The following is a 25,776-nucleotide window of genomic DNA, read 5'->3' on the forward strand; positions in this document are numbered from 1 at the left end:
ACACTTTGTTTTATTTGTGTTTAATAGTGCTATTCATTTTCTTTTTTTCGCATTTATATATTTGAAATTTGCTAAATGTGGAATTAACAGTGCTGAGAACTCATTCATTCATTCATTCATTCATTCATTCATTCATTCATTCATTTTCGGCTTAGTCCCTTTATTAATCAGGGGTCGCCACAGCGGAATGAACTGCCAACTTATCCAGCATGTTTTACACAGCGGATGCCCTTCCAGCTGCAGTCCAACACTGGGGAAACACCCATACACTCTCATTCACACACACACACTGCGGACAATTCAGCTTATTCAATTCACCTATAGCACATGTCTTTGGACTGTGGGGGGAAACTGGAGCACACGGAGGCAAACTCATAGAAATGCCAACTGACCCAGCTAGGACTCGATCCAGCGATCAGGGATGGGTACCAAAACTCTGTACTTTATCAGTGCTAGATTATAAAAGACAGAAGTATCAATTAACTCTGACGTTAACGGTTCTGCTATTGGTACTAGATAATTTTTGCCGAATAAACATCACATACAGTTGCATAACTTACTTAACCAACCTTTTCTAATTTGCGATATTTGATATTCGTCTGCACAGTTGGCTATCTCACATGAGAAATGCTTGTGTTTCAGGCGAGCGCGCCAAGTAAAAAAGTCTTCACGGTTCTTGGCTGTACATGCGCACTCAGCGAAGGCTTGCGCTAAGCGCGCACACATAGCTCTTAAGCTTGCAGAGTGGCGGAGAGAACCAAACAGGTAGAATTTCCCAAGTGGACACAGACAATGCCCGTAGCAACAAACGCAACAAGTTTGGCTAAGCATCTTTCAAAAGTGCATTGACTGCAGAAAGACAAATGAAAAGTTTTCGACTGACTAGCTAAAGGTACATCATCCACCTCGTTATGCTAGCAGTCAATCACATACGGTCTCTCTAAATTAGTATAATATTAAGTTTAATAAACACACACATTCGGTTACAATGAAACAAGTATTTTTTTCTGCAGTAGCCTAAATAAATCTTAAACATTTAAAATGCTTTTACATCAGCTGTATTTACAAATATAGCCCATGAATAGCATAATAATTAACTATGCTTATTAAGAAATGATAAAAACAGCTTATTTTCACATTGTTAACTCCCAAAGCAGTTTTAACTCATTGATGTGAATGTGTTAATGAAAAATCTTAAACATTATCTCGTTTAACTGCATTTTGCAACTCAAAGAGAATATTTTCAACTCCAGGGAGCACAAGAAACCAAGAAAGATCCTGACTTCTGCCAGAAATACATCACAGGATATAACAAGGAAAACATGTTGATTTTTCTCCAGAGTAATGGTTAAAAACTGAAAGCCATTTTCCTTCGGACCATTGTACATTCTTTTACAGGAAAATTTTTCTTTTTTTGTTTTACAATTACTGTTTAATTTTTTTTTTTTTTCATTAAAAACGTAATGATAAAATAAAGTGTTGTTTTTCATAAGAAAATAAAAAATATAATAACACTACAAAAAGTACCAATAAGAGAACCGGTAAAGTACTAAACTACAGTGTATTTTAGATAACATTTCTTTAGGACAAACTCTTAGATTATAAGAGTTTGCTGTTCGTTGTCCTTTTAAATGGACTGAATGAATGCCATTTTGGATTCATGAGTAGAGCTTTATGAAAAAGTCTCATCTGCTGAAAAAGCTCAGTGGTTTCTAAGGGGTTCAACAAAGGCCTGTGGTTAATGAAGCAAAAAAACTAACATCTGGTTATAACACTGAATGTCTGTCGTATGATTAAAATATAATTTGAAATAAAACATGGAAGCTCTTGTTACTTTCATTTTCTGTGTACAACTGAAAATGTTTGACAAGGCTTTTTTCCTATGAAAAGGTTGTATGCGTCATAATGACAGCTGACTGACACACCAAAAGCTGTAAATCATGCATGGAATCTGGAGTTTGTCATCTCTGTGTCAAAATGAAACAAAACAAACAAAAAAAGAGAGAGAAAAATTCCCTGAATTTAACATTGAGTAAAATGTTACTACAGTGCTGTCAGTGGGTAAAAGTAAGTTACTAAATAATGATAATGTTACTCAGCTTTCCATGTGTTTCCATCTATGCAGTTGGTATGGTGTTCTGGGTTGCTCAAGTCTTTGATATTCTAGTGCTTAGACTAAAAATCATAATGCTGTTTAATTTTGAGATTTGCTAAAGAAACAATTTCAACAATCGGGGATGTTAATGGTCTGTTTTTTGCAAGGAACCTTTGCTTTTTATTGGTTTTGTTGATTTTTGGAATTCCATTTAGTAATGCTCATTATGCAAAATAGCTTATATTTGTTTTAAAAATTAGAGTTGATCTTGCCTACAGAGGACAGATCTCATCACCTAGCAACCTAAACAGCTGGCGTTAATAAGCAGCAATAAAATTTGTAATGTCTTTTTTTTCAATGTGATTTTAAAACTTATTTTAAGTCAAATCAAGGTTTACAGAAGCTGGAAATATAATTCTTTTGATGCATACATGTACACATAAAAATGTAAATTTGTAGTAATACATTTAATACTCTTTATTTTTTTAACGTGTTTAGATATTCAAGTAAAATTAAGCTTAATTCATACATTTAATCCAGAGTTTTCTTTTAAAAATGTACCGTCCTTATCAGCGCGCAATGAATCTTGGGATGCTTGAGTATCCACCGGTTGTGTCCTTTATTACCTGGGAAATGAAGGACGGGTTTTAAGGCTGCATTTAAAGGAGCCTTCGAAGTTTTTTAAAATGAGACGCAATGACGCAGAGCCATTCGAATGCATCCTCTGGAGGATGCAGCCTCTGAAATGAGACACACTCAATATCAGTTTATTGGTGTTTCAATTCAATTTTGGTGTTTCAATTCAATTCAAGGTTTGACAATGTCATTTTTTTGTAATGCTATTAGGTGTGCTAACGAAGCAAATTCTATTTGGTGTGCTATTGCAAATTTTACAATATCTATATTTTTTTTATGAATAATATTAATATATACATTTTCAATTTTAAGGTTTGTCGATATAACTTAGGGAATACATTTGTGTAATTCTATTTGCTATATATATATATATATATATATATATATATATGAAGAGTTCAGATGCAACACCCTCTAAACCATCAGGCCTCTTTTCTTGTAAATCAGCATTTTTTATCAGGCTCCTCTGATTAGGTTCAGCAGTGTCATTTTATAGATAATGAAAATGTTATTAGCTGGTAAATAAAATAACTTTTTTCAAAAATGTCACTTTAGACAATTCTTTGGTTTTTAACAAGGTAGATTTTCTTTTGCGTCAAAACCAGCTAAATCCACTTGTGCTTTTTTTGCAAAAAACTCTAAATCCACCAAGACAAGACAGTGTAATTAGTTGAAAATCACTAAGTACGCAATTACAAATTATTTTACCAAATACATTACACAAACCACCTAAAATTAAAAATATATAAATCTGTCAGGTAAGTGGTGGTTCATACCACTGTGGCGATCCCTGATAAATCAGGGACTAAGCCAAAGAAAAATGAATGAATGAAATCTGTCAAGTAAGTGCATTAAACCAATAACATTAAAAGTGACATTAATAAAATGCTAACATTCTGTTGTCATTTCTGATGTTTGGAATTTAGATTTAATGTACATAGAACAATGTAAACATTGTAAACTAAGCTTGCTAGATTGAAATAATGTAGCTAGTGTAAAATGTACAGTGCAAAACATTCTGATAAAACATTTCTGATGTAAACATTAAAATAGTGAATAAAAACATATTCCCCTTGCTATCATATGCTATGTGCAAAATGCAAATAAAAATAATCAATCCAAATATTTTGGTGTACTGCAAGTAGAACAGGGCAAAAGAGAAACATCAATATCTGTGCAATGTCCATTTATCTAAAAGCTTATCAGACATATAGTATAAAGTTATATAAATAATGTATAGATTTATACATTACATTTATCTTTAAACGCTTACATTAGCAAATAAAACACAAAGTAGGCTACTGTGCAAAAAAAGTGTCAAACACTTTTAGAAGCTGTCATTCATTCATCCTCATCATACTCAAGTCTTGATCATCTCTTTTTCATCTTATCTAGTTCTATTTATATCATGTCATAGCATCCATGTGAAAAGAAAAGCATTTTGTTTAACTTTCGTCTTTCAAGAATTGGAGTTGCTGTTTAATATAAAGAAAATCTGACTCAAAGTAGCGTCGTTGCAGAAAAAAAAGTTATGAATGCATGTTACACCTCCAACTGTAGGTACAATATGTTTTCTTTTTCTTATAATGCACAGAGTTAAGGTACATTTTCATTTGCTTTTCAGTGACAGTCCGTCTGGCTCATGCAGTACAACGAACTCCATCTTTTAAAATCTAAATCGGAATAAAAGAGTCTCCTCATAAAAGCCAGCGTATCAGCACGTTGCTACACTGAAAACATATGATTCGATTTGCACCTTCTGATTGGTTCTTGGGGCTTTTGCTGTCAAAGACAAGTGGCGTTTATAGGCTTTTGCCAACAAACTGTTAGTTCTGAATGTGCTGACGCTGCTATTTAAATGATTTAAAGCAGGAATATTTGTTGAAAATGTACTACGTGCCTAAAGCATTCGCTCAATGTCATTATCTTATTTTTGGCGGAAGTAACATTTAGCGGCGTTTGCATCTGAACTCTGCATATATACAGTTAAAGTCAGAATTATTAGCCCCCCTTTGATTTTTTTTTTCTTTTTAAAATATTTGCCAAATGATATTTAACAGAGCAAGGAAATTTTCACAGTATGTCTGATAATATTTTTTCTTCTGGAAAAAGTCTTATTTGTTCTTATTTGGCTAGAATAAAAGCAGTTTTTAATTTTTTAATAATCCATTTTAAGGTCAAAATTATTAGCCCCTTTAAGCAAATTTTTTTTTTTCGAAAGTCTACAGAACAAATCATTGTTATACAATAACTTGCCTAATTACTCTAACCTGCCTAGATAACCTAATTAACCTAGTTAAGCCTTCAAATGTCACTTTAAGCTTTAATCTTGAAAAATATCTAGTCAAATATTATTTACTGTCATCATGGCAAAGATAAAAGAAATCAGCTATTAGAAATGAGTTATTAAAACTATTATGTTTAGAAATGTGTTGAAAAACCTTCTCTCCGTTAAACAGAAATTGGGGGAAAAAAAATAAACCAAGGGGCAAATAATTCAGGGGGGCTAATACTTCTGACTTCAACTATGTATTGTATACATATAGAGTTGATAAACATGTAATAAACTGCAGTTTGCCAGTAAATGCTGAAGCATATCTTCACTGCTAAAACAGCATGACACATGAAGGCAGTAGCTCTGAAACATCTGCTTGCATCTACAAAAAGGGGAAGCAGAGTGCAGTGTGCATGCAGTTGTTCCTCTTAGCGAGTCATTTCTCTTCTTTGAACTGACCTCAATGATTCAGACACAGGTGTGAGTGTCCCATCGCCCCGATCCACCACGCGAAAGAAATTGAGCTGGTCTCCCTCGCGGTACACCAGGAAGGTGACCTGTTTATTAGGCAGAGATTTTTCCCACATCTCCTCTCTCCCGGCATCAAGGCAGTCGCTGATATCCCGCACAGAGTCATCTGTCACTGTCACTGCAGGTAACCAGAAGAAGCAGGATGCAGGTCACGCTAATCGATAGCAGACTGTTAACTAACTGTGCGCTTGCAATGACAATGAACAGTGCTTTTTTTCTTTTCTTGACCTCAAAAACATTGCACAACGGCACATAGGAAGGATCAGAAAGTTGCAGCAAAGCCAGCATGCATTGCAGAACTCTGGTTAAGACTTTCAAAAGGCAGTCTAAAGCGTTCTCAGTGGTTTACCCTCATTATATTTTCATGCGGTTTACAGTTGCAGAAACTTTCATGTGCAGAGTTACATAATCTGAGAAAACAATGCAAAGAGTGATTGAAACCATGTTGAATTGACTGTGATACACACTGCCTGAGAAGTCACTGATTGAAATTAAGCAAGCAAATGCAAGTAAGTAATGTTTCTTACTTGTTATATGTTTGCTAACCATTCTTACTAATCTTAGTCTTACTAATGTAGTGTGTAGCTTTTTGTCTTAAAGAGATAGTTTACCCAAAGCTAAAAAATCAGCTACTCAAACTTCACTTGTCACAAACCTGTCTGATATTCTTTTTTTTCTTAGATATCCATACTATAGAAGTAACCAGTTTCTTACATTCTTCGACATATCTTTTTGAAACCATTTGAGGGCGAGTAAATATTCAGTAGATTTTTATTTTTGTGTGAACTATCCCTTTAAGCGTCTTTGATTGAACCTTGTTGAAGTGATTAATAGGTTTCTTGCTTGTTTGCAAACATAGAACCATTTTTAAGTCTTATTTTGTATTAAAAGTAAGAAGATTAATAATCTAGTATGACAATTACAAGATTCATTAGACTCAAACTGTGAAAAAAGGCTTCATTTACACACATCAATTGACAACCGATTGAGCTGAACTCCATTAATCACTAATAGGTCTAATTATAGACTCAATACTTAATTCCAGAGAGCAATTTTCTGCTTTTTGGCAAATATATCTATTGTTATTACAATTATTTATATATATTAAACAATTTCAATAGGCATTGCTCTATTTTTGATTCATCATGCTTCTTGTCTTCCTTTTTTACTGCAGCTCTATTCATTTAAATCTATTCAAGTTTTTTTTTGTGCCAAGCAAGTTATAAATGAATAATGTAAATACATTAAAATATATTATCAGGACAAATTAATAAATATTGTAACATCCAGGCACCCATTTAGAAAAAAATAAAGGTTACAAATATAATATTAATTTAATGTTATAAAATAATAAGATTAAAATTTATTTATATTAAGACTTTTATATTAAGGTCAGCATGAAACATATCTCTTGTAAATACCTAATGTACAAATGATCTTTTTTGTTTTGTTTTTTAATCTAAATCAATCTACAAATTCTCTGTGGTCTTCTAGTTCAATTAAATCCATTTTTTAATCAACTACATTAACAAATATTGAATAAACTCCACCCAATAAATTAGTCATTTCCAATAATCCATTAAGCAAATTTTTATTTCAGGCTATCCATTCACTAACAAGTCACAACATGAAATAAGTGATCTGTCATGTCTTCCAGTGAATTGCAAAGATAGTCCTTCTACTTCCTGAAGAGGATGAAGAACAAACAAGGCCATGGAGATACTATTTTTCTGGATGAAGAAAAAGACTATAGAATACACAAGACATGTCACTCGTGTAGTTTTAAATGGGGAAAAGTGTAATGGTCAATATGGCGAATGAAGCTCTGCCTACTAGCACAGGAGCCAATCATCGATTGATATAGACGGAGTGTGCTTTTACGACAGTTTGGTGGTCAACAAACACACTGTAATCTCAGCGAATACTTGCTTCAAGGACATAAGAAATATATCCAAATAAAGCTTGAACTCTCTGCATTTAAAGGAACCAAGTGCACCTAAAAGTTTTTTGGTTTTGTAATCTGTATGAAACAAACGTCAAGTACAATCACATGTCAAAATCACATGACAGAATCTACTTAAAAAACTACCCAAAAAACTTGTAAACAAAGACTTGCTGTTAATTCTGGAGGAGATTAGCCATCAAGACCAAGCTGTGAATTACTTCTGAACAGCAGCGCGATCTGACGAAGCATTATCCAGAGGATGATAATGTGTAACACGGCCATAAAGGAGGTTGGTGTCGTGATCTCATTCTTATCGGATGCGCATTAGCCAAGGCAACCTGAAAAAAAAATTGCTGATTTTGTTTGATTCGAACGTTTAGAAACTAAACTTATGAGACCGTTTTATTTTATTTATATTATTTATATTTTATTAATTTTATTGGTGATTCCAAATATGTAATCGAAAGCTTGGCAAACAGTTTTAGAGAATTGGATGTTTCCCCATTCAGACAGAATGCCCGAGCATACTGCCTGAGAGGCGTTTCAAAGATGGCTGCCGAGTGAAATGACTTGCCTTAAAGCACAGATTATGTTAATAATGCAGTGACCTTAGAAAGCCATCTATCATGTTTGATAGAATGTGACTGAGTTAATACACAAAGAGCAGTGATGGAATTTAAACTGGCAGACAAGATTCAAATGTGTTGTTATTAAGCTGAAAGCAAACCAGGGTTTTACAAATACACCCAATGAAACTATTAGGAGGAATAACTACCCTGGGTAAAATATAAAGTGTCAAATATGAAGCCAGCATTAAATGAACCTGGGGTTCACAATGACACATTCAACAGTAAAAATCTCAGTGGAAATGCACCTCGTCTAGTGTTTACAGGTCCTCCTCTCATGGCGAGCACCAGCTTGAGTGTGCAGCCCTCTGTGATGCTGAAAAAAACAAGCAGAGAAGAAACTCATAGCATAATAAACCCAAAATCGCCACAGTCTATACAGTTCTGCCTTTATAAATATTTGCTTCACTTTGAATCTGAAGCACAACGAGCCATCCAGCCACACACACTCTCTTCCCAGAAAGCGTCCATGTGGATCATTAATGGAAGCGAATTTGTGACAAATCCACCATCTGTGAGTTCCAGACTGAGCCAGAATGCTCAAGAGAGAAGCAGCTGCATTTAAAGGAAAAGCTCACCCAGAATGCATGGTTTACATAGTGTACCCTCATGTTGATCCAATCCTTTTCATATTGTTTTCTCGCTTTCATTGAGCATATAAAGATACGTTTTTTTGAACCACATTTAAGTTGTTCTACTGTAAACGAGATTTGAAAGTCATGACACAAAGGTTTTCTGTGAATAAATACTTTAATATCACACTGTGGGCGTCATGGTGACGCAGTAGCACGATCGCCTCACAGCAAGAAGGTCGCTGGTTCAAGCCTCGGCTGAGTTAGTTGGCATTTCTGTGTGGAGTTTGCATGTTCGTGTGGGTTTTCTCCAGGTGCTCCGGTTTCCCCCGCTGTCCAACGACATGCGCTACTGGTGAATTGAGTACGCTAAATTATCTGTACTGTATGGGTGTGAATGAGTGCTTGATAAGTTGGTGGTTCATTCCGCTGTGGCAACCCCCAGATTAATAAATGAATGACTGAATTTTACACTGTTGCTCATGTAAAGCAACCATAAGGCTTAAGAAGCCAATGAATATAGTTCATGAGTAAAAGGAATTACTTTTCATAATACATTTCTTAACTGTTTTGCCCTTAACAGGTTCTAGTCACAACATAACAGTCAGAAACTGATGTTTAATAATAGCTGGTCAATCTATTTAGACAGACTGAGTTCTGAGGTTGTTAATTGATTGTAAAAAAACAACAACAATTTAAGGTCAATATTACTAGCCCCCTAATGTTTCGATTGTCTACAAAACAAACCATCATTATGCAATGATTTGCCTAATCACCCTAACTTGCCTAATCAACCTAGTTAAGCCTTTAAATTGGACTTAAGAGAGTGGTTCGATAAAGGATTGACATTTGCTGGAAATGTAGAGTGTATTTTTTTAAAAAAGCAATGCAGAGATTATATTTTAATAGGAGGTTACAACAATTTGGAGGGAGTCAAGATATTTTGGAGATGGTATATGGTTGAAATTGTGAGTTTTAACATGATTGCATAGTATGGACTGTTGCCAATTAAGGAAAAGCAAAAACTATGTTGAGTAGTAAAAATTGCCAGTGCAATTGTAGGTAAAGCAAAGACAACAAAACTAAATGTGTTTAATGAGAATTAAACAGAAAGCACATGTTATTAATGATGATTGTTCCCATCTCTTTAAAATGAAATTTCAGCTCTCGCCATCAAAAAGATGTTTTAGGCAACCTCAAGAAAAGAAAAACCTGTATCAAATGTCCTTTGTGCCGACTGCCATAAGACTTTTAAATACAGGGTTTTAAGTATGAATGAATTTAATTGGGATGTGATTTATGTGATGATATTGAATGTATTTGTCTTGTCTGTTTTCTGTGATTTGTGTGATGTGAACGCTGATGCGGTTGTTTGGTAAAGCCTAAGATAAATTTCCACTTGTGGACAATAAAAAAAGTAAAGTTAAACCTAAATACTAGTAATATTAATATACTAGTAAAACTGAAAAATATTTAGTAAAATATTATGAACTGTCATCATGGCAAAAAAAATAAAAAAAATAAAACTAATTAGAAATTAGTTATTATTACTATTATGTTTAGAAACGTGTTAAAAACATTATTTTTGTTAAACAGAAATTGGGGGAAAATTATTAAGGGGAGCTAATAATTCAGACTTCAGCTGTAAACGTCATATCCACATCTCATGCAGAAAAACTACATAACCCATAATGCTATGCAGAATTTCCTACAATCAAATTGTCGAGTAAGAAAAGTGTGCCAAAAGACGTATTTAGCTTTGCCCACACATGCAAGTTTTTTTGGTGTATACCTTGGAAACCAATTACTATTATCCATAAACACACCTACATAGATATAATTGCATACTTTTAATTAACTTGTCCAGCAGTGCTGAAAAGCAGAAAACAGGAAACATCTGCTCCACAGCCTGAACATTGTATCAAAATGTAAAAAAAATTGCATGTTTTAAAAATAGTGTTTTAATAATGTTTTAAAAATGACCAACAAAATGGAAGCCTGTTAAAGCTGGATTTATACTTTCGCCTGGTGCCGCATCGCGGATCTCAGCTGACTGCGCACGCGCGCACCTTACGAAACGGGCAAGGTTTTTATGCATGCCGTGTTCGCCACGAATACAGAGAAGTAGGAAGTTTCCTGAACTACATCATATGATTAATATCATTCAATAATTTGAAACTTATTATTTTTATAAATTATTTTTATAACCATTTAAGATTTTTTTTAATCAAACTTTGCTCACTTGCTTTTGTTCATATCTCGGACAGTTTTACCTATTAAAGTTTATTAAAATATTTATGACAACGGTAGCTCTACAAATATAGATTTTTTTATTAATTACAAGAATAAAAGCAAAAAAAAAATACAGACGATTTTTTTTTAGATTTAGCCCGCTCCACAATTCACACATTACTGTCTGGCTAGTTTCTGTCCTCTTCTTAAGCTAAAAGGGCAATAATGGTCAAACATTCCTGACCATTATCACCAATAAATCCTAGAAAAACAGGCCATCAGTATATTGTAAACCGTTAGGGCCAGACAGAATCTGCAGAGAATTTTGTAAAAAATCTGCAGATTTATGTGGAATGATTTTGGGAGTATCATAACTAAAAACTTAATATATGAAATAAAAAAATAATAGCTTTTTAACTTTTATTTAATGCTTACAATGCAAATCCATCTAGATCCACTTATTTGGTAAACAAAGCAAATCTATCATTAAATATATCAACTAAAAGACAGAAAATATAACTGTATTGTAAATAAATCAAATGAACCCTTTCATACTTAGTCAAATATAAATTTTTACACATTTACACAAGCAAATAAATAGACTCAATGATGGGCTAAAAATCTGTGGAAATCTGCTGATTTGGTGGGCCTACCGATATAGGTTCATATACTGCTTTCCAGTTATTAAAGAAATAATTTGTTTCCTAATTATAGTTTTGTAACTTTTAAATAGCTTTAAATTCAAAATTGTAACATATACATCAGTGTAAAACATATGAATGGTGGAAAAACATATTTCTGTAATTGTGTACCTGGGTCTCCACTTTTGCCATGGCCTCCATTGGTTTTAACAAACTTATCCCTCAGGTTTTTCCAAACATTTTAACAAAAACGTTTCTCCTTTCCCACGGATGTTGCAATTTCTAGTCAAGAATTATTGATCATCTGGTTATCTCTATGATGCCAGATCATAAAGATGTATGTACAGTTGTACCTGTTTCAGACAAAATCTCTTCAAAGTGTTTTATATTGAACTCAACTCAAACGTGGCGCCACGCGAACTGTTCACTCGAGTCTCAAAAAAAACATGCTCTCTGCAAGCCGAAATCATGTCGCGCGCACCCAATGCGAACCTCCACAAACACATCGATGACGTCACATTTACCACGCACACTCAAGCGAACTAGCGGACGCATCGAGTATAAACCAGGCTTAACAATGAACGTACAGTATGTGAATATATATGTACTTAACTGCCACTTAATTTAAAGACAGGAACAGGAACTGAATGTAGAAAATGTAACTAAATTGTATGTTGTTTGCATTACCATGACCAAATGATCCCACAAAATAAAATAAAAATATCCATAAGTTTACACAAGGGTTCAAGTGAATGGAAAAGAATGTTGGTGAAGAAAATGGTCTGGCAGTAACACACATACATTTTATATACTTTATGGGGAAAAAAACAACTTGGCCTTCGAGCAAAACATCTCAGTTTGTGTTCTACAAAAGTAATAAAGAATTTGGAATGAGATGAGCATGAGTAAATGAAATGTATCAGTGACCTTGCCAGGTTCAGCAAAACGTAGCAATTGAACATACTTGCAATAATCAGGTTTCTCACTCTAAGCCAAATATCAAATTCTCTGGCTTTTCCCTGACTAAAAAGCTAAATTTCTATGACCTAGCCATCTATTTTTGATGTAAGAGTGGTGCAAATTCTGGTTTTATTGACTGATTGTTTTTTAGCCATACAAAACAACTTATGCTGTTTGATTTTGCAAACTGCTAATTTCTTATCACACTGTTTAAATTTGAATGTATTATAATAAACACGCATGTTTGATGCACAAGTAGTTTGACTGTTTACTGACGTTTGTTATTCTTAGTGATTTTCCCATAACGGCAAATGAATCAGAAGTTCAAATGCATTCCCATAAAATAATAATAAGGTAAATAATGAACAGAAGCAAAGGCTGCTGTTGTCTTGAACTCTGAGCAGACACAAAACAATGTAGTATTTTAACAGTGACATCCTGGTGACTGCATTTGACCTAAAAAAAAACTGTTCACCCAAAAATAAAAAATTCTGTCATTTATTCTCCCTTTACTCCTTCCAAAACTTGTTGAGTGTTTGACTCTCTTTCTGTTAAACACAAAAGATATTTAGAAAAAAGCTGAAAACGTGTAACCATTGACTTTCATAGTATTAGCTTTTCCTAATACAGAAGTCAGTGGTTACAGTTTTTCAACTTTTTTCCAAACATCCTCTTATTTGTTCAATGGAAGAAGGAAGCATATAAAGTATGTCTGCATGATTAATTGTTTCTAAACTGAAATTGCAATTTGAAAAGGAGAGATTTTCAACATCGCAAAAGCTACGATTATTTCAATGCCCTATCAAATTTGGTAATAAGCATATACAGTACACTACCTGACAAAAGTCTTGTCACCTATCCAACCTTTAGGAACAACAAATAATAACTTGACTTCTAGTCGATCATTTGTTATCAGAAGTGGCTTATATGAAAGACAAAGGCCTCTAGATTATGCTTATTTCACCAAAATAAAATATGATCATGCCTTGATTCTTAATTATTTAATTAGGACAGAACTCTGACTTTGCTAAGACAAAAGTAATGTACAGTACAGTATATAAAGTCATGGAGCAGTAGAAAAAGAATGAATATTGTGTATGACTCCCCTGAGCTTGGATGACTGCATCCATTCACCTCTGCAATGACTCAAATAACTCATTAATAAAGTCATCTGGAATGGCAAAGAAAGTGTTCTTGCAGGACTCCCAGTGTTCATCAAGATTCTTTGGATTCATCTTCATGCCACCTTCATCTTACCCCAGACATGCTCAATAATGTTTATGTCAGGTAACTACGCTTGCCAATCCTGGAGTACCTTGACCTTCTTTGCTTGGGGTGAACAAATGTCTTGATACCTCAGGCTGTTGATGTTGCCATCCACGCTGCAGATCGCTCGCAAGCGCCCATACTGAATGCAACCCCAAACCATGATTTTTCCTTCACCAAACTCGACTGATTTCTGTGAGAATCTTGGGTCCATGTGGGTTCCAATAGGTCTTCTGCAGTATTTGTGATGATTGGGATGTAGTTCAACAGATGGTTCATTGAAGAAAAAAAAAAAATAAATAAATAAATAAAAAAATTCTACCTTGTGCCAATGTCCAAATGATCAACTAGAAGTCAAGTTATTGTTTATTGTTCTTACAATTGGGATCGACAGCAAGACTTTTGTCAGGTACTGTAGTTTCTGACAGTTTATAAGCACATTACCTTGATCAATGTGAAAAATATAACAATCTAAACGTGAAGGTTTTCTTGCTGACCTTTTGGCTTTAGAATTATTCAAGTTGTTTGCACTTTAAATGTTAAAAATGTTTGCTGTCATTGTTTTAACCTTAATGTAGGTTAACGTCAGTGTTTTACTGATGTAAAATTGTTCACAGTGTGTTTGAATTCTTAAAAGTTGAAGATTTTACATATAATTAATTATATTTTATTTAAGATACTGTTTTTTAAACAAACTTTTTTTTTTTTAAAGACAAAAATATTTAAGAGGTTTTAAGTAAACAGTAGCATAGTGTAGCATACTTTGTGATTATGCTTGGTCTTTCTTTGGCTCTGTTAAAACCACCACATCAAACTACAGGTTACTCTTTTATGAAATAGTAGTAAATCGCATTTTAAATTGCAATATTGATCAGAAAAAAAAAATCATAATAGATTTTTTTTTTTAACAAACCTTGCAGCCCTAACTATAAGGGTTTTAAACGACTTGAAGGATATGAAATAGTGAGTAAAGTAGGGCAGAGTGACAAAATCGGAATCGATATTTATTGACCTAACACCAATGTCAATAACGATAAAAAAACGCTCGGTATGAATTTTTGGTAAGAAGCGCTATAAATTTACTAAATTGTGGCTGGTGAGCGCGTGCCTTGAAAGCAGTGCCAATAAGCTTATGGTGTAAGTTTGTCATTTCCAATGGAGGTGCACGACTTGCACATGTTGTGCAAGTGACGCACATGTGACGCACGCATTTTCCAGGTACACCTAGTTTAAAAAAATGTAACTTTTCCGAATGTCGCAAACGCACCGCAATTTCGGTCTTGCAGCAATGGTTTGACCGTTTGTCATCCTCTGAGAAAATGATTGATGGTAGCCTAGTTATGAGAGACGCCATGGTGAAGGAATCCACGCACTCACGCTTGTTATTTCAGGTCAGAATAACAACACATGTGAAAATGAGTCCCGTATAGCAACAGTGAGATTGCAAATAAAAAACGATGTAAGAATGTCGCCAGAGTGGCTTTTTGGTTTCTTTTCTTGTGCATCCCAGCCACTAGCACCCCATCTAAAAAAAAATTTTAGCATGGTGTAATATAGTTGTACTTCACAATTTGGAATGTTCAATATGTATTTGTATGTTGATGGTTGGTTCCTTTAATTGAAAGCTCAGATTTGATTATTATAATTAGTGTCGTTAACACAGTTTGAGGTTTACTATCATTAATATTGACACCTTATAGATGTTGATCTACCTTTACCATTGCAAACACTTTGTAACATTTTATTTATAAAGTTTAAGAGTCTCTTTAACATTTATATTTATTTAAAAATAAAGAGATCGGATATGGGGCGACGCAGTGGTGAAGTAGGTAGAGTTTTCGCCTCACAGCAAGAAGGTCGCTGCTTCGAGCCTCGGCTGGGTCAGTTGGCGTTTCTGTGTGGAGTTTGCATGTTCTCTCTGTGTTCGAGTGGGTTTCCTCCGGGTGCTCCGGTTTCCCCCACAGTCCAAAGACATGTGGTACAGTTGAATTGGGTAGGCTAAATTGTCCTTAGTGTATGGGTGTGAATGCAAGAGTGTATGGATGTTTCCCCAGAGATGGGTTGCAGCTGGAAGGTCATCTGCAGCGTAAAACATATGTTGGATAAGTTGGTGGTTCATTCCGCTGTGGTGACCTCAGATTAATAAAGGGACTAAGCCGAAAAAAAAAATATTGATATGTTTAAATATTTTTTTGTTTTTGACTAATAAAACTACAGTATATGTTGGTAAATTAAAATAAAGTGGTTAAAAAAAATCCATATATTCCTAAATGTATTTTCAAAAAATATTCAATATTTATCAATATCGAATGATATGAAACATGATATCATGATCATTTTATTTGCAATATCGCCCAGCCCTAGAGTAAAGTTTAATTTTTTGGGGAGTGATATATCATTTTAAGCGATTGCCATTTCACAAGCAGGAAAAACACTGAAAAAAAGACAAAAGATGTCAAACAACACAAATGAAAAATCCCTGACTTTCAATCTCTGTTTTAGAATGCCACAATATTCCATATATAATCACCTTCTGTATCATGTTCGATTCAAAATTAAAAAACAAAAAATAGATTATAATCTTACCTGTAATCATGTAAGCAGTACTCATCTTCAAGCTCCATACCGTTCCAAATCAAATGCTGCTGAGACACCGGGATGCCTGTGAGTGACCAAACATGTGTCTTTACAAGGTGAGAACATACAGACATCTTTTATAATACAAACTACAATAAACATAAAACCACAAGCAATTACAGCAGCAAACAAAAGAGCAAAGTAACAAGTGCATGAGGTCAACATCTGACTGCAGTTAATGCTTGACCAAGCGGAATGCTTCTGAACTGCGATCATTGAAAGGAAAAAGAAAGAGAAAACATCTGGCTGTTGAGTAGTAAAAATCCATATCCAGCAGCACCTTCACACACCCTTGAGACATTACAAGTTTTGGATTTTTTTTTTTCACAAGGCACAGATTTTAAGGATAACATGTCCACTGCCCAAACACCTTTTAACTTAATGATGCAGAACGCTTTAGTTAAGATTTCACGGTGGAGATGAAAAACTGATGGCAAAACAAGTGCATGAATTAGTAAACCAATAAAAAAAACTTGTCTTGTGTCTTGATGTAAACGTACTGGAAAGATTTGAGATTTAAATGTGGCCACAAAACCACATTAGTGGCTTCAAAATTAGTATTGTGCACAAGAATGCTTCGTTCATTTTCCTCTTTGATGATGTTTCACGCTGTTATTTGATTTTTCTTTACTTCAAACGTCAAAGAAATGTCCAACTTTAGAAATAGCAGAACATTAGGATGAGTCCATGCTCACAGAGCTTCCATTTCTGCATGATTTATTCTTTTGATATTAACAGAATTGACCCTATTGTAAAAGTTTGGGGTTGGTATGATTATTGTTTTTAATGTGTTTAAATTAGGATCAAGGCTGCATTTATTTATTAAAAAGTATACAATAAAAACTGTAATAATGTGGTATTTTTGCCTTTTAAAAGAACTGGTTTCTATTGAATGTTCATAAAGTCATTACCTCAGCCTTCAAATATATTGTTTGAGCATTAATATCCCAATGTGTGAAACTGCAATAGTCAAATCGCAGGATTAGATGATTTATTTAAGTTTAAAAGATTAAATATTATTAAACATAATTTTGTAAAAATATTTGTACAATAATATTTATTTTCGCTTGTTATTTATTATACAGAAATTAATGCAAATTATTCCAAATTAAATGCTGCTGAGACACCAGGATGCCTGTGAGTGACCGGACATATACAAGAGGAGCATGTAACGATGTATTTTACAATACAAACTACAATAAACCACAAGCAATGGACCCTTTTCACAAGACTGTTATGACACATTTAATGGTCATCATAATGTTAAATACTTGAAAGTTTTTAATATTTGGATTTTTTTTTTTGGGGGGGGGGGGGGGGGGGGGGGGGGGTTTCACCTTTTATTGATAAGACAGTGTAGATTAGAGACAGGAAAGTGTGGGAAGCAGAGCTAGGGAAGGATCGGCAAAGGACCTCGAGCTGGGAAACGAACTCGGGTCACCGTGAGCACCTCAGTGCTATGTGTTGACGCACTAACCACTAGGCTATTGGCGCCGACATATTTTGATTTTTAAAAATTGTATGAACATTTATATGCATTTAGCAATGTATCATCTTTGCCTAAATTACAAAAAAACTGATTACGACTTGTGTGAGGTGTTTCTAATGCAGCATCTATGGGGCTGAGAGTAAATTTGATGTTATTCTATCCTCTGGCTGCGGTTATCACTCTCACACAATTATTTTTTCCTTTTTCTGAAAGTCTTTATAACATCATCCTGGAGTTTTTCTTTTATTATTTGAGCAAATAAGATTGTAAAAAATTATTTGTTGTACTCTCCCATTCACTGTGCTCTGAGTTTACCTAGCTACTGAGAAACCCAGAAATGTGAAAAGGGTCTATTACAGCAACAAACTATTTGTATAATATAATATACATTTGATTGTCAATTTCTGTACTTGAATACTGTTAGACTCTCCAGAAAACCATGAAGCACTGCTTATTTATTTATTTTTGCATGTTATTTATTAAACAGTAATTTTTGCAGATGCTAGTCGATCTAAATTAAAGAAAACTTAGCTATTCAAAGCATCTGGTAAAATGTTATTTATATTGCAATATAAAAAATAAATAAATAAAAAATAAATTAAAAAAAACGCAGCAAAACAAAATATCGCAGTGTCAGATTTTTCCAATATCGTGCAGCCCTACCTCAGCGTCACATGATCTTTCAGAAATTATTCTAATATGATGCTTTGCTGATCAAGAAACATTTATTATTATTATTTTATATTATTACTGTTTTATATTTATATATTTTTATATTATTATTATTAAATATTTTGTGGAAACAGTACGTTTTTTTCCAGAATTATTTGATTTAATTTTGTTACAATTATTACTATTATTATTAGTGTTAGCAGTAGTATAAATATACATCTTTTGTAACAAAATAAACATTTTTGCTGTCACAATTTAATGCATCCTTGCTAATTACAAGAAGAATAAAAAAGTGTGTTGTCTATTTACCTACAGCCTACAAGTTGGAACAATAATATTTAACCTGTGAACCTTGTAGGTTATCTATAATTCTACCTATCATATATTTCTAAAGCATAAGGAATCTTATACTGATGAATATTAATCAAACTAACCAAGTTAAAGTAGGTCCAGCTGTTTAAATCTTTTTGATGCCACTACTCCCTATTATCAGAAATACTTACCAACACAAACGATACTAAACCACTGATCTTCTAGAAACATTTAACCATGAATGCAGTGAAACTATTCAATCCATTTAGTAAATATTCATGGAAAAAGGCCATCAGCAGAACAAATATGACTCATATCTGCCCTCCTGTGTACATCAAGTAAACTAACAACCATGTCAACTCTAAATCTAGCAAATACCACAGTGTTCAGGATAGATAATGTTCAAAATGCCTGTATAACAACTTTTTCCTTTGTTATCATTGTTGTTAATACTTCAGACTGCCAAAATGCTTGTACATTACATAAAACTAAGCTTAGTTATCATCTAAATTTTTCAGTGCCTGTGATTAAGCCAATCGACGTGCCTTTATCGGGTGTAAAGTGCAATAAGACACCAGAACGCACCCATGCAACACAAAACTGGTGTCCATTCCCTTGAGGAGTAGTTTTCAAGACAGGACGAGTGAGGAGTGTGACGACAGCCAGAAGTGGTCAGAGCGGTTAGTGTATGTGTGTGTGACCAACCTGCCCATTGTTTACAGATATACCTTGTCTAGTCATGCCTGTCACACTATACACAGTCACCATATGTGTAATCTTAAACAATCTTAAAGTCGGCATGAAATTAAATAATTATTTTTTAGAGATAATTACAGTATTTTATTTTATAAATGATGTATGTTTTTGAATTGAAGCACCTCATAAGCTTTATTAAAAAATCATCCCTAGCCTGCAACAACATCTCTTCTTATCTCTGATCATGTTTAGGGGTGTGAGGCAGTATCACCTGTCACTCACATGGGATCGACCAACAGCAAACCACATTGATATAACAATTAAATCGATAGCTGATGGACAAAATCAAGTCCTGAGATGTCTTCTTGTTCGAATAGCTGTTTTAGCTTGATATAAACCAGGGGTGCCCAAACTTGGCCCTAGAGGGCCGGTGTTCTGCATATTTTAGTTCCAACCACAATTAAACACACCTGAGCCAGCTAATCAAGCTCTTTCTAGGTACACTAGAAACTTCCAGGCAGGTGTGTTGAAGGAAGTTGGAGCTAAACTATGCAGGACACCGGCCCTCCAGGACCGAGTTTGAGCACCCCTGATATAAACAGATAAGTCAAAACACATGACAACTTTCCTCGAATGCTGTCGGTCCACCACATGCTACACAACAGTGCCTATTCCATGAGATGCATCCCAAATGACAAACTATACACCATGCACTTATAGACTCAACTATGTAGAGTATGAATTTAGTGTTGTCCCATATGGAAATTCCTAAAGTTTCCCAGTCAATGATTAAAGCCCTTAACTGTCAGTTCCATTTTTATGGACATAGACATGCCATAAAAATGACATGCTCAATTAAATGATTGCAAATGATCGTCAACACTTTAATTGCAGTTTTAAGCTTGGTCTCATTTTGTTTTTTTCTTTTAAGTTTTTTGCCTGTAAGCTTCTAAAAATATTAAAACAATGAATTTACATTTTATTATATCATATAAAATATGTATTTTACAAAACCTGTTTTTGCCTAAAATTAAATTGTTAAAAAAAATAGTAATAATAAAATAAAATAAAATAATTTGCCTGAAAATTAAAGCTAAACATTTGAACAAACATAAAGTTGGTACTTCAAATAAATGAGCTTTTAGTAACATTTTGGTCTGCCGGAGTAGCAAACATTACTACCAGATGATATACAGTTTACATTGGCAACCACATACAGTTGATATCAGAATTATTAAACCTCCCTTTGATTTTTTTTTTTTTTCTTTTTTAAATATTTAACAAATGATCTTTAACAGAGTGGGGAAATTTTCACAGTATGTCTGATAATATTTGTTCTTCTGGAAAAAGTCATATTTTTATTTCGGCTAAAATACAAGCAGTTTAAAAACATTTTAAGGTTAAAATTATTAGCCCCTTTAAGCTTTATATTTTTTTCTCGATAGTCTACAGAACAAACCATCATTATACAATAACTTGCCTAATTACCCTAACCTGCCTAGGTAACCTAATTAACCTAGTTAAGCCATTAAATGTCACTTTAAGCTGTATAGAAGTGTCTTGAGAAATATCTAGTGAAATATTATTTACAGTCATCATGGCAAAGATAAAATAAATCAGTTATTAGAGATGAGTTATTAAAACTATTATGTTTAAAAATGTGTTGAACAAAATCTTCTCTCCATTAAACAGAAATTGGGGAAAAAAAATAAACAGGGGGCTAATAATTCAAAAGGTTTAATATTTCTGACATCAACTGTAAAGGCACCCCTTTTTTCTACGATTTGAACAATATAAACCATTTTTTATTACAATTATAATATTTGTAAAGTCAACATCAAATTCTAAAGTAGCATGAGCATTTGATTTGAATTTAGTCTTTAAAAAACAGCATCGGGAAAACCTTGTTATAGTTGGTGGCTTGGTAATGCACCATAAACTGAGAATCTTTTATTATCATATTAAATACACATTGAGACCATCATTTTCTAAAAATACTGAATGAATGGTATTTTTGAGGTTTTGTCCTTGCCCTCAAGCAAAGAAATGTTTCTGACTCTGATGAGTATCCTTGTCACAAATTAATTAATAACCGTTGCTCAGTAATAACGAAAGTTTTAATATTGAAATTTTAAGCTTTTAAATTATTTTGTCATGATTGCTTTAGACCACAATATCATGCTTAAAAATGCAAGTGAAATCAGTTCAACAGGTTGTAGAGTGACAGTAAATGGATTTTAATCTATTACTCTTCCTACGTAACAAAGCGTAGCTAGCTAGTTTAGCAAAACAGTGTTCATTAAGAAGTTAACTACTGTTAAACTTGATTTGGTGAAACAAATTACCAAATAACACCCATCATGAAAACAACTGCATTTACCATCAGGATCTTGATGAGAGAATTTTGCTTACACAATCCAACATAATTAAAGCACATTTACTTTTATCAGTTAACATGTAAATCATTCTGGTATTTAGAGGTTGGTTTAGAGATTATTCTTTTAAATGTTTTCGATGTAAAAAATACTACTAACACTATTTAAAATGGTATAGAACAGTGCATAAGTATGTAACTTGGAACGAATACAAGGGCTTTAGAAAACCCATAACATGTCCTTTGGTATATAACTGGAACCAAGATTCTAGCAGCAGATCCTTCAAATCCAGTAGGATGCAAGCCTGAGGCACTGTGAACTGAACTTTTGCGTCCAACACTCGCCACAGATGCTGGATGTGGAACTGGATTAAGGCTGATACCTTGAACTCATGCTCTTTAAACCAGTTCAGAACACGGAGTGCCGTGTATTAAAGTGCATTATCTTGCTGAATGAAGCTACTTCAATCTGGAAACACCAGTTTCATGAAGGGCTGTACCTGATCTGCAACAATTAAAGCCGTGGTCACACTAGAGTTTGAGCTTGTGAAATTATGTTGTACGGCGCTGTGAAAACAAGATGATTAAACATTGATAAAGCATGCGATGGCTTTATATTATTCATTTATGTCCGGAGAGGCCACGTCTTGATCTTCTATTGCTTTCACGCAATCATGCCTTGATTCTTTATTATTTAATTAGGACAGTAAGGTTTGACTTTGCTTAGACAAAAGTCTTGTCACTTAACAGAAACACAGTATACGGTATAGAATATAAAGTCATGGTGCAGTAGAAAAATAATTAATATTGTGTATGTGTTATGAAGCGGACAGGAGACAGAGGTAAGGAAACGTTAGGGTGTTTATTGAATGACAACAAGGAGCACATGAAGGATAGCCAGGAGGATCAGGAATGATGTTGGGGTCTTTTCCTCCGTGGCTGGGTAACAGGAATACACGAGGATGGACAGCACACACCAGATACAGCTGACAGAGGATGACACAGACTTGGAAGGACTGGAAGACAGGACGATTCGGGAGGACCAGGAAGACTAGGAGGAATACAAAGAGAACAGGTAAGTAAATCGTTTGTTTAGCTGAGGATGACTACGCTGAGTGGTCGCTCAGTTGTCCGCTTTCGTCGAGACGAGCCCGGACAATGAGCGACTGGAGTGCTGTGCTTTTATCTGGTGCTCGTGAATGTGATGCAGCTGTGTGCTCATTAGAAGTCAGGTGATGGTGATCTTCGTGAGTGGGGGTCGGGAGAGCCTGACCAATCCATGACAGTACCCCCCTCCCCAGGGCCCGCTCCTGAGGGCCGACACCTCCGACGCCGTGGTGGTCTCCCTCTGCCTCTAGGCGCTGGGAACTCAGGGTGGCTCTCATGAAACTCCACCATGAGACTAGGATCGAGAATATCAGCTCTGGGAACCCATGTCCTTTCTTCGGGGCCGTACCCTTCCCAGTCCACCAGGTACTCCAACTGGCCACCACGACGTCGGGAACGCAAGATCTCCTTCACTGCGTAGACGGCTCCTTCTTCTAGGAGCAGTGGAGGAGGGGGTTCCTCTTCGTGGTCAGGCTCTGTGGAGGGAAGAACAGGATCGTGATAGGGTTTCAGGAGTGATACGTGGAATGTAGGGTGAATACGGTAGTGAGAGGGTAATTGTAGTTTGTAGGTGACGGGGTTAACCTGTTCCACGATGGTGAAGGGACCAACAAATCGGGGACTTAACTTGCGAGAGGGCAGTCGCATGCGTATGTCCCGGGTGGATAGCCACACCTTTTGTCCGGGTGTGTATCTGGGTTCTTCAGACCTTCTTCTATCGGCGGTTACCTTGCTTCGACGGACTGCCCTCTGCAGATGTTGATGAGCCTCGTCCCAGACTCTCTCGCTCTCCCGGAACCAGTGATCCACTGCGGGGACATCAGATGGTTCGCCATCCCAGGGAAAGAGCGGTGGTTGGAAGCCCAGGACGCACTGGAATGGCGTGAGTCCGGTGGAGGGTTGCCGCAGTGAATTTTGGGCATATTCTGCCCAGCCCAAATACTGGCTCCAGGAGCTCTGGTGACCACTGCAGAAGGTCCTCAGGAACCGTCCCACCTCCTGAATCTTCCTCTCTGTCTGCCCGTTGGTTTGGGGATGATATCCAGAAGAGAGGCTGACGGCCACACCTAGGAGCTTGAAGAAGGCTTTCCATAGACGTGAGATGAACTGTGGACCTCTGTCCGACACAATATCTTCTGGAATACCAAATGACCTGAAGACTTGATTAAAGATATTGTCGGCTGTTTCAAAGGCTGTGGGAAGACCTTTCAGAGGGATTAGTTTGACAAACTTTGAGAATCTATCTACTATGATTAGAATACAGGTATTACCTTCTGACGAAGGGAGATCAGTGATAAAGTCCACTCCTAGGTGTGACCAGGGACGGTTCGGAATCGGCAAGGGATGGAGCTTTCCAGCGGGTAGATGACGTGGGCTCTTGGATTGGGCACAGTCCTTACAGCCCTGAACATATTGCCTCACATCCCTTGCCATGTTTGGCCACCAGAATCGTTGGGATACTAGCGAGAGAGTATTGTTGATCCCTGGATGTCCAGTGCCTAGCGAGGTATGTAAGGAGTGGATCAGATCTACCCGGTGTTCAGGTGGTATGAACTGCCGATGAGGAGGGCATCCCGGCGGAGCAGGGGCTTCCGGAGTGGCAACGACTGGAGGAGCGTTCCAGGTGATCGGACAAATGGAGATGTGTTCGGGAAGAATCTTCGTTGGGAGTTCTTCATGATCGTGATGCTCGTGTAAACGAGAGAGAGCGTCTGCTCTTAGATTCTTGGGTCCTGGACGATAGGAAATGGAGAAATCAAAACGTGAGAAGAAAAGTGACCATCTGGCTTGACGTGGACATAGTCTCTTGGCCTCTTTGATATATTGGAGGTTTTTGTGATCTGTGATCACCTGGAACGGATGTTTGGCTCCCTCCAACCAGTGACGCCACTCCTCCAAGGCTAGCTTGATTGCTAGCAGCTCCCTGTCTCCTATGCTGTAATTCTGCTCCGCCGGGCTCAACTTCCGAGAGAAATAGGCACAGGGATGCAGTCGGGGCGGTGTATCATGATGTTGAGATAATACTGCCCCGACGCCGGTGGTGGATGCGTCCACTTCCACCACGAAAGGAAGATTTGGGTCAGGATGAGTCAGGAGTGGGGCCCTTGTGAACTCCTTCTTAAGAAGGCGGAAGGCTGCGGCTGCTTCTTTGGTCCACTCCAGTCCTTTGGGTTTACCCTTGAGCAGATTAGTGAGAGGTGATGTAATCCTGCTGTAGTCCTTGATAAACCGTCTATAAAAGTTAGCAAACCCAAGAAACCTCTGGAGCTCCTTAATGGAAGTGGGTTCTGACCAGGATAGAACAGCCTCAATTTTCTTCCCATCCATACGTATACCGGTTTGATCAATGATGTATCCCAAGAAATGAATCGACTTCTGGTGGAATGAGCATTTCTCCGCTTTGAGGTAGAGGTGATGTTCTCTCAATGTGTGTAGGACCTCCGCAACGTGTTGGCGATGTTCGGCCTCACTCCGGGAGTAAATGAGGATGTCATCTATGTACACTATTACAAAGTGGTGAAGAAACTCCCGGAGGACTTCATGAATGAAGTTTTGGAATACGGAGGGGGCGTTGACCAGACCGTAAGGCATGACCTCATATTCATAGTGGCCAGTAGGGGTCACGAATGCTGTCTTCCATTGGTCCCCCTCACGTATTCTTATCAGATTATACGCGCTGCGGAGGTCCAATTTAGTGAAGACTTTAGCT

General features: G+C 35.9%; 1 protein-coding gene across 2 annotated transcripts in view; it reads right to left on the reverse strand.

The window, feature by feature from the left end:
• zfand4 (zinc finger, AN1-type domain 4) overlaps positions 1 to 25,776 on the reverse strand; it is a 53,907-nt gene that overhangs the window by 17,685 nt on the left and 10,446 nt on the right. For both annotated transcript variants that reach the window (XM_056470855.1, XM_056470854.1), the window contains exons 3-5: positions 16,366 to 16,441; positions 8,357 to 8,424; positions 5,466 to 5,655 (exon numbers count right to left, since the gene is read on the reverse strand). In XM_056470855.1, coding sequence (XP_056326830.1) covers positions 5,466 to 5,655; positions 8,357 to 8,424; positions 16,366 to 16,441 — 334 coding nt within the window. The remainder of the gene's footprint in view (positions 1 to 5,465; positions 5,656 to 8,356; positions 8,425 to 16,365; positions 16,442 to 25,776) is intronic.

This window comes from Danio aesculapii, chromosome 13 (genome assembly GCF_903798145.1).
Source record: "Danio aesculapii chromosome 13, fDanAes4.1, whole genome shotgun sequence".
NCBI classification, from domain to species: Eukaryota; Metazoa; Chordata; class Actinopteri; order Cypriniformes; family Danionidae; genus Danio; species Danio aesculapii.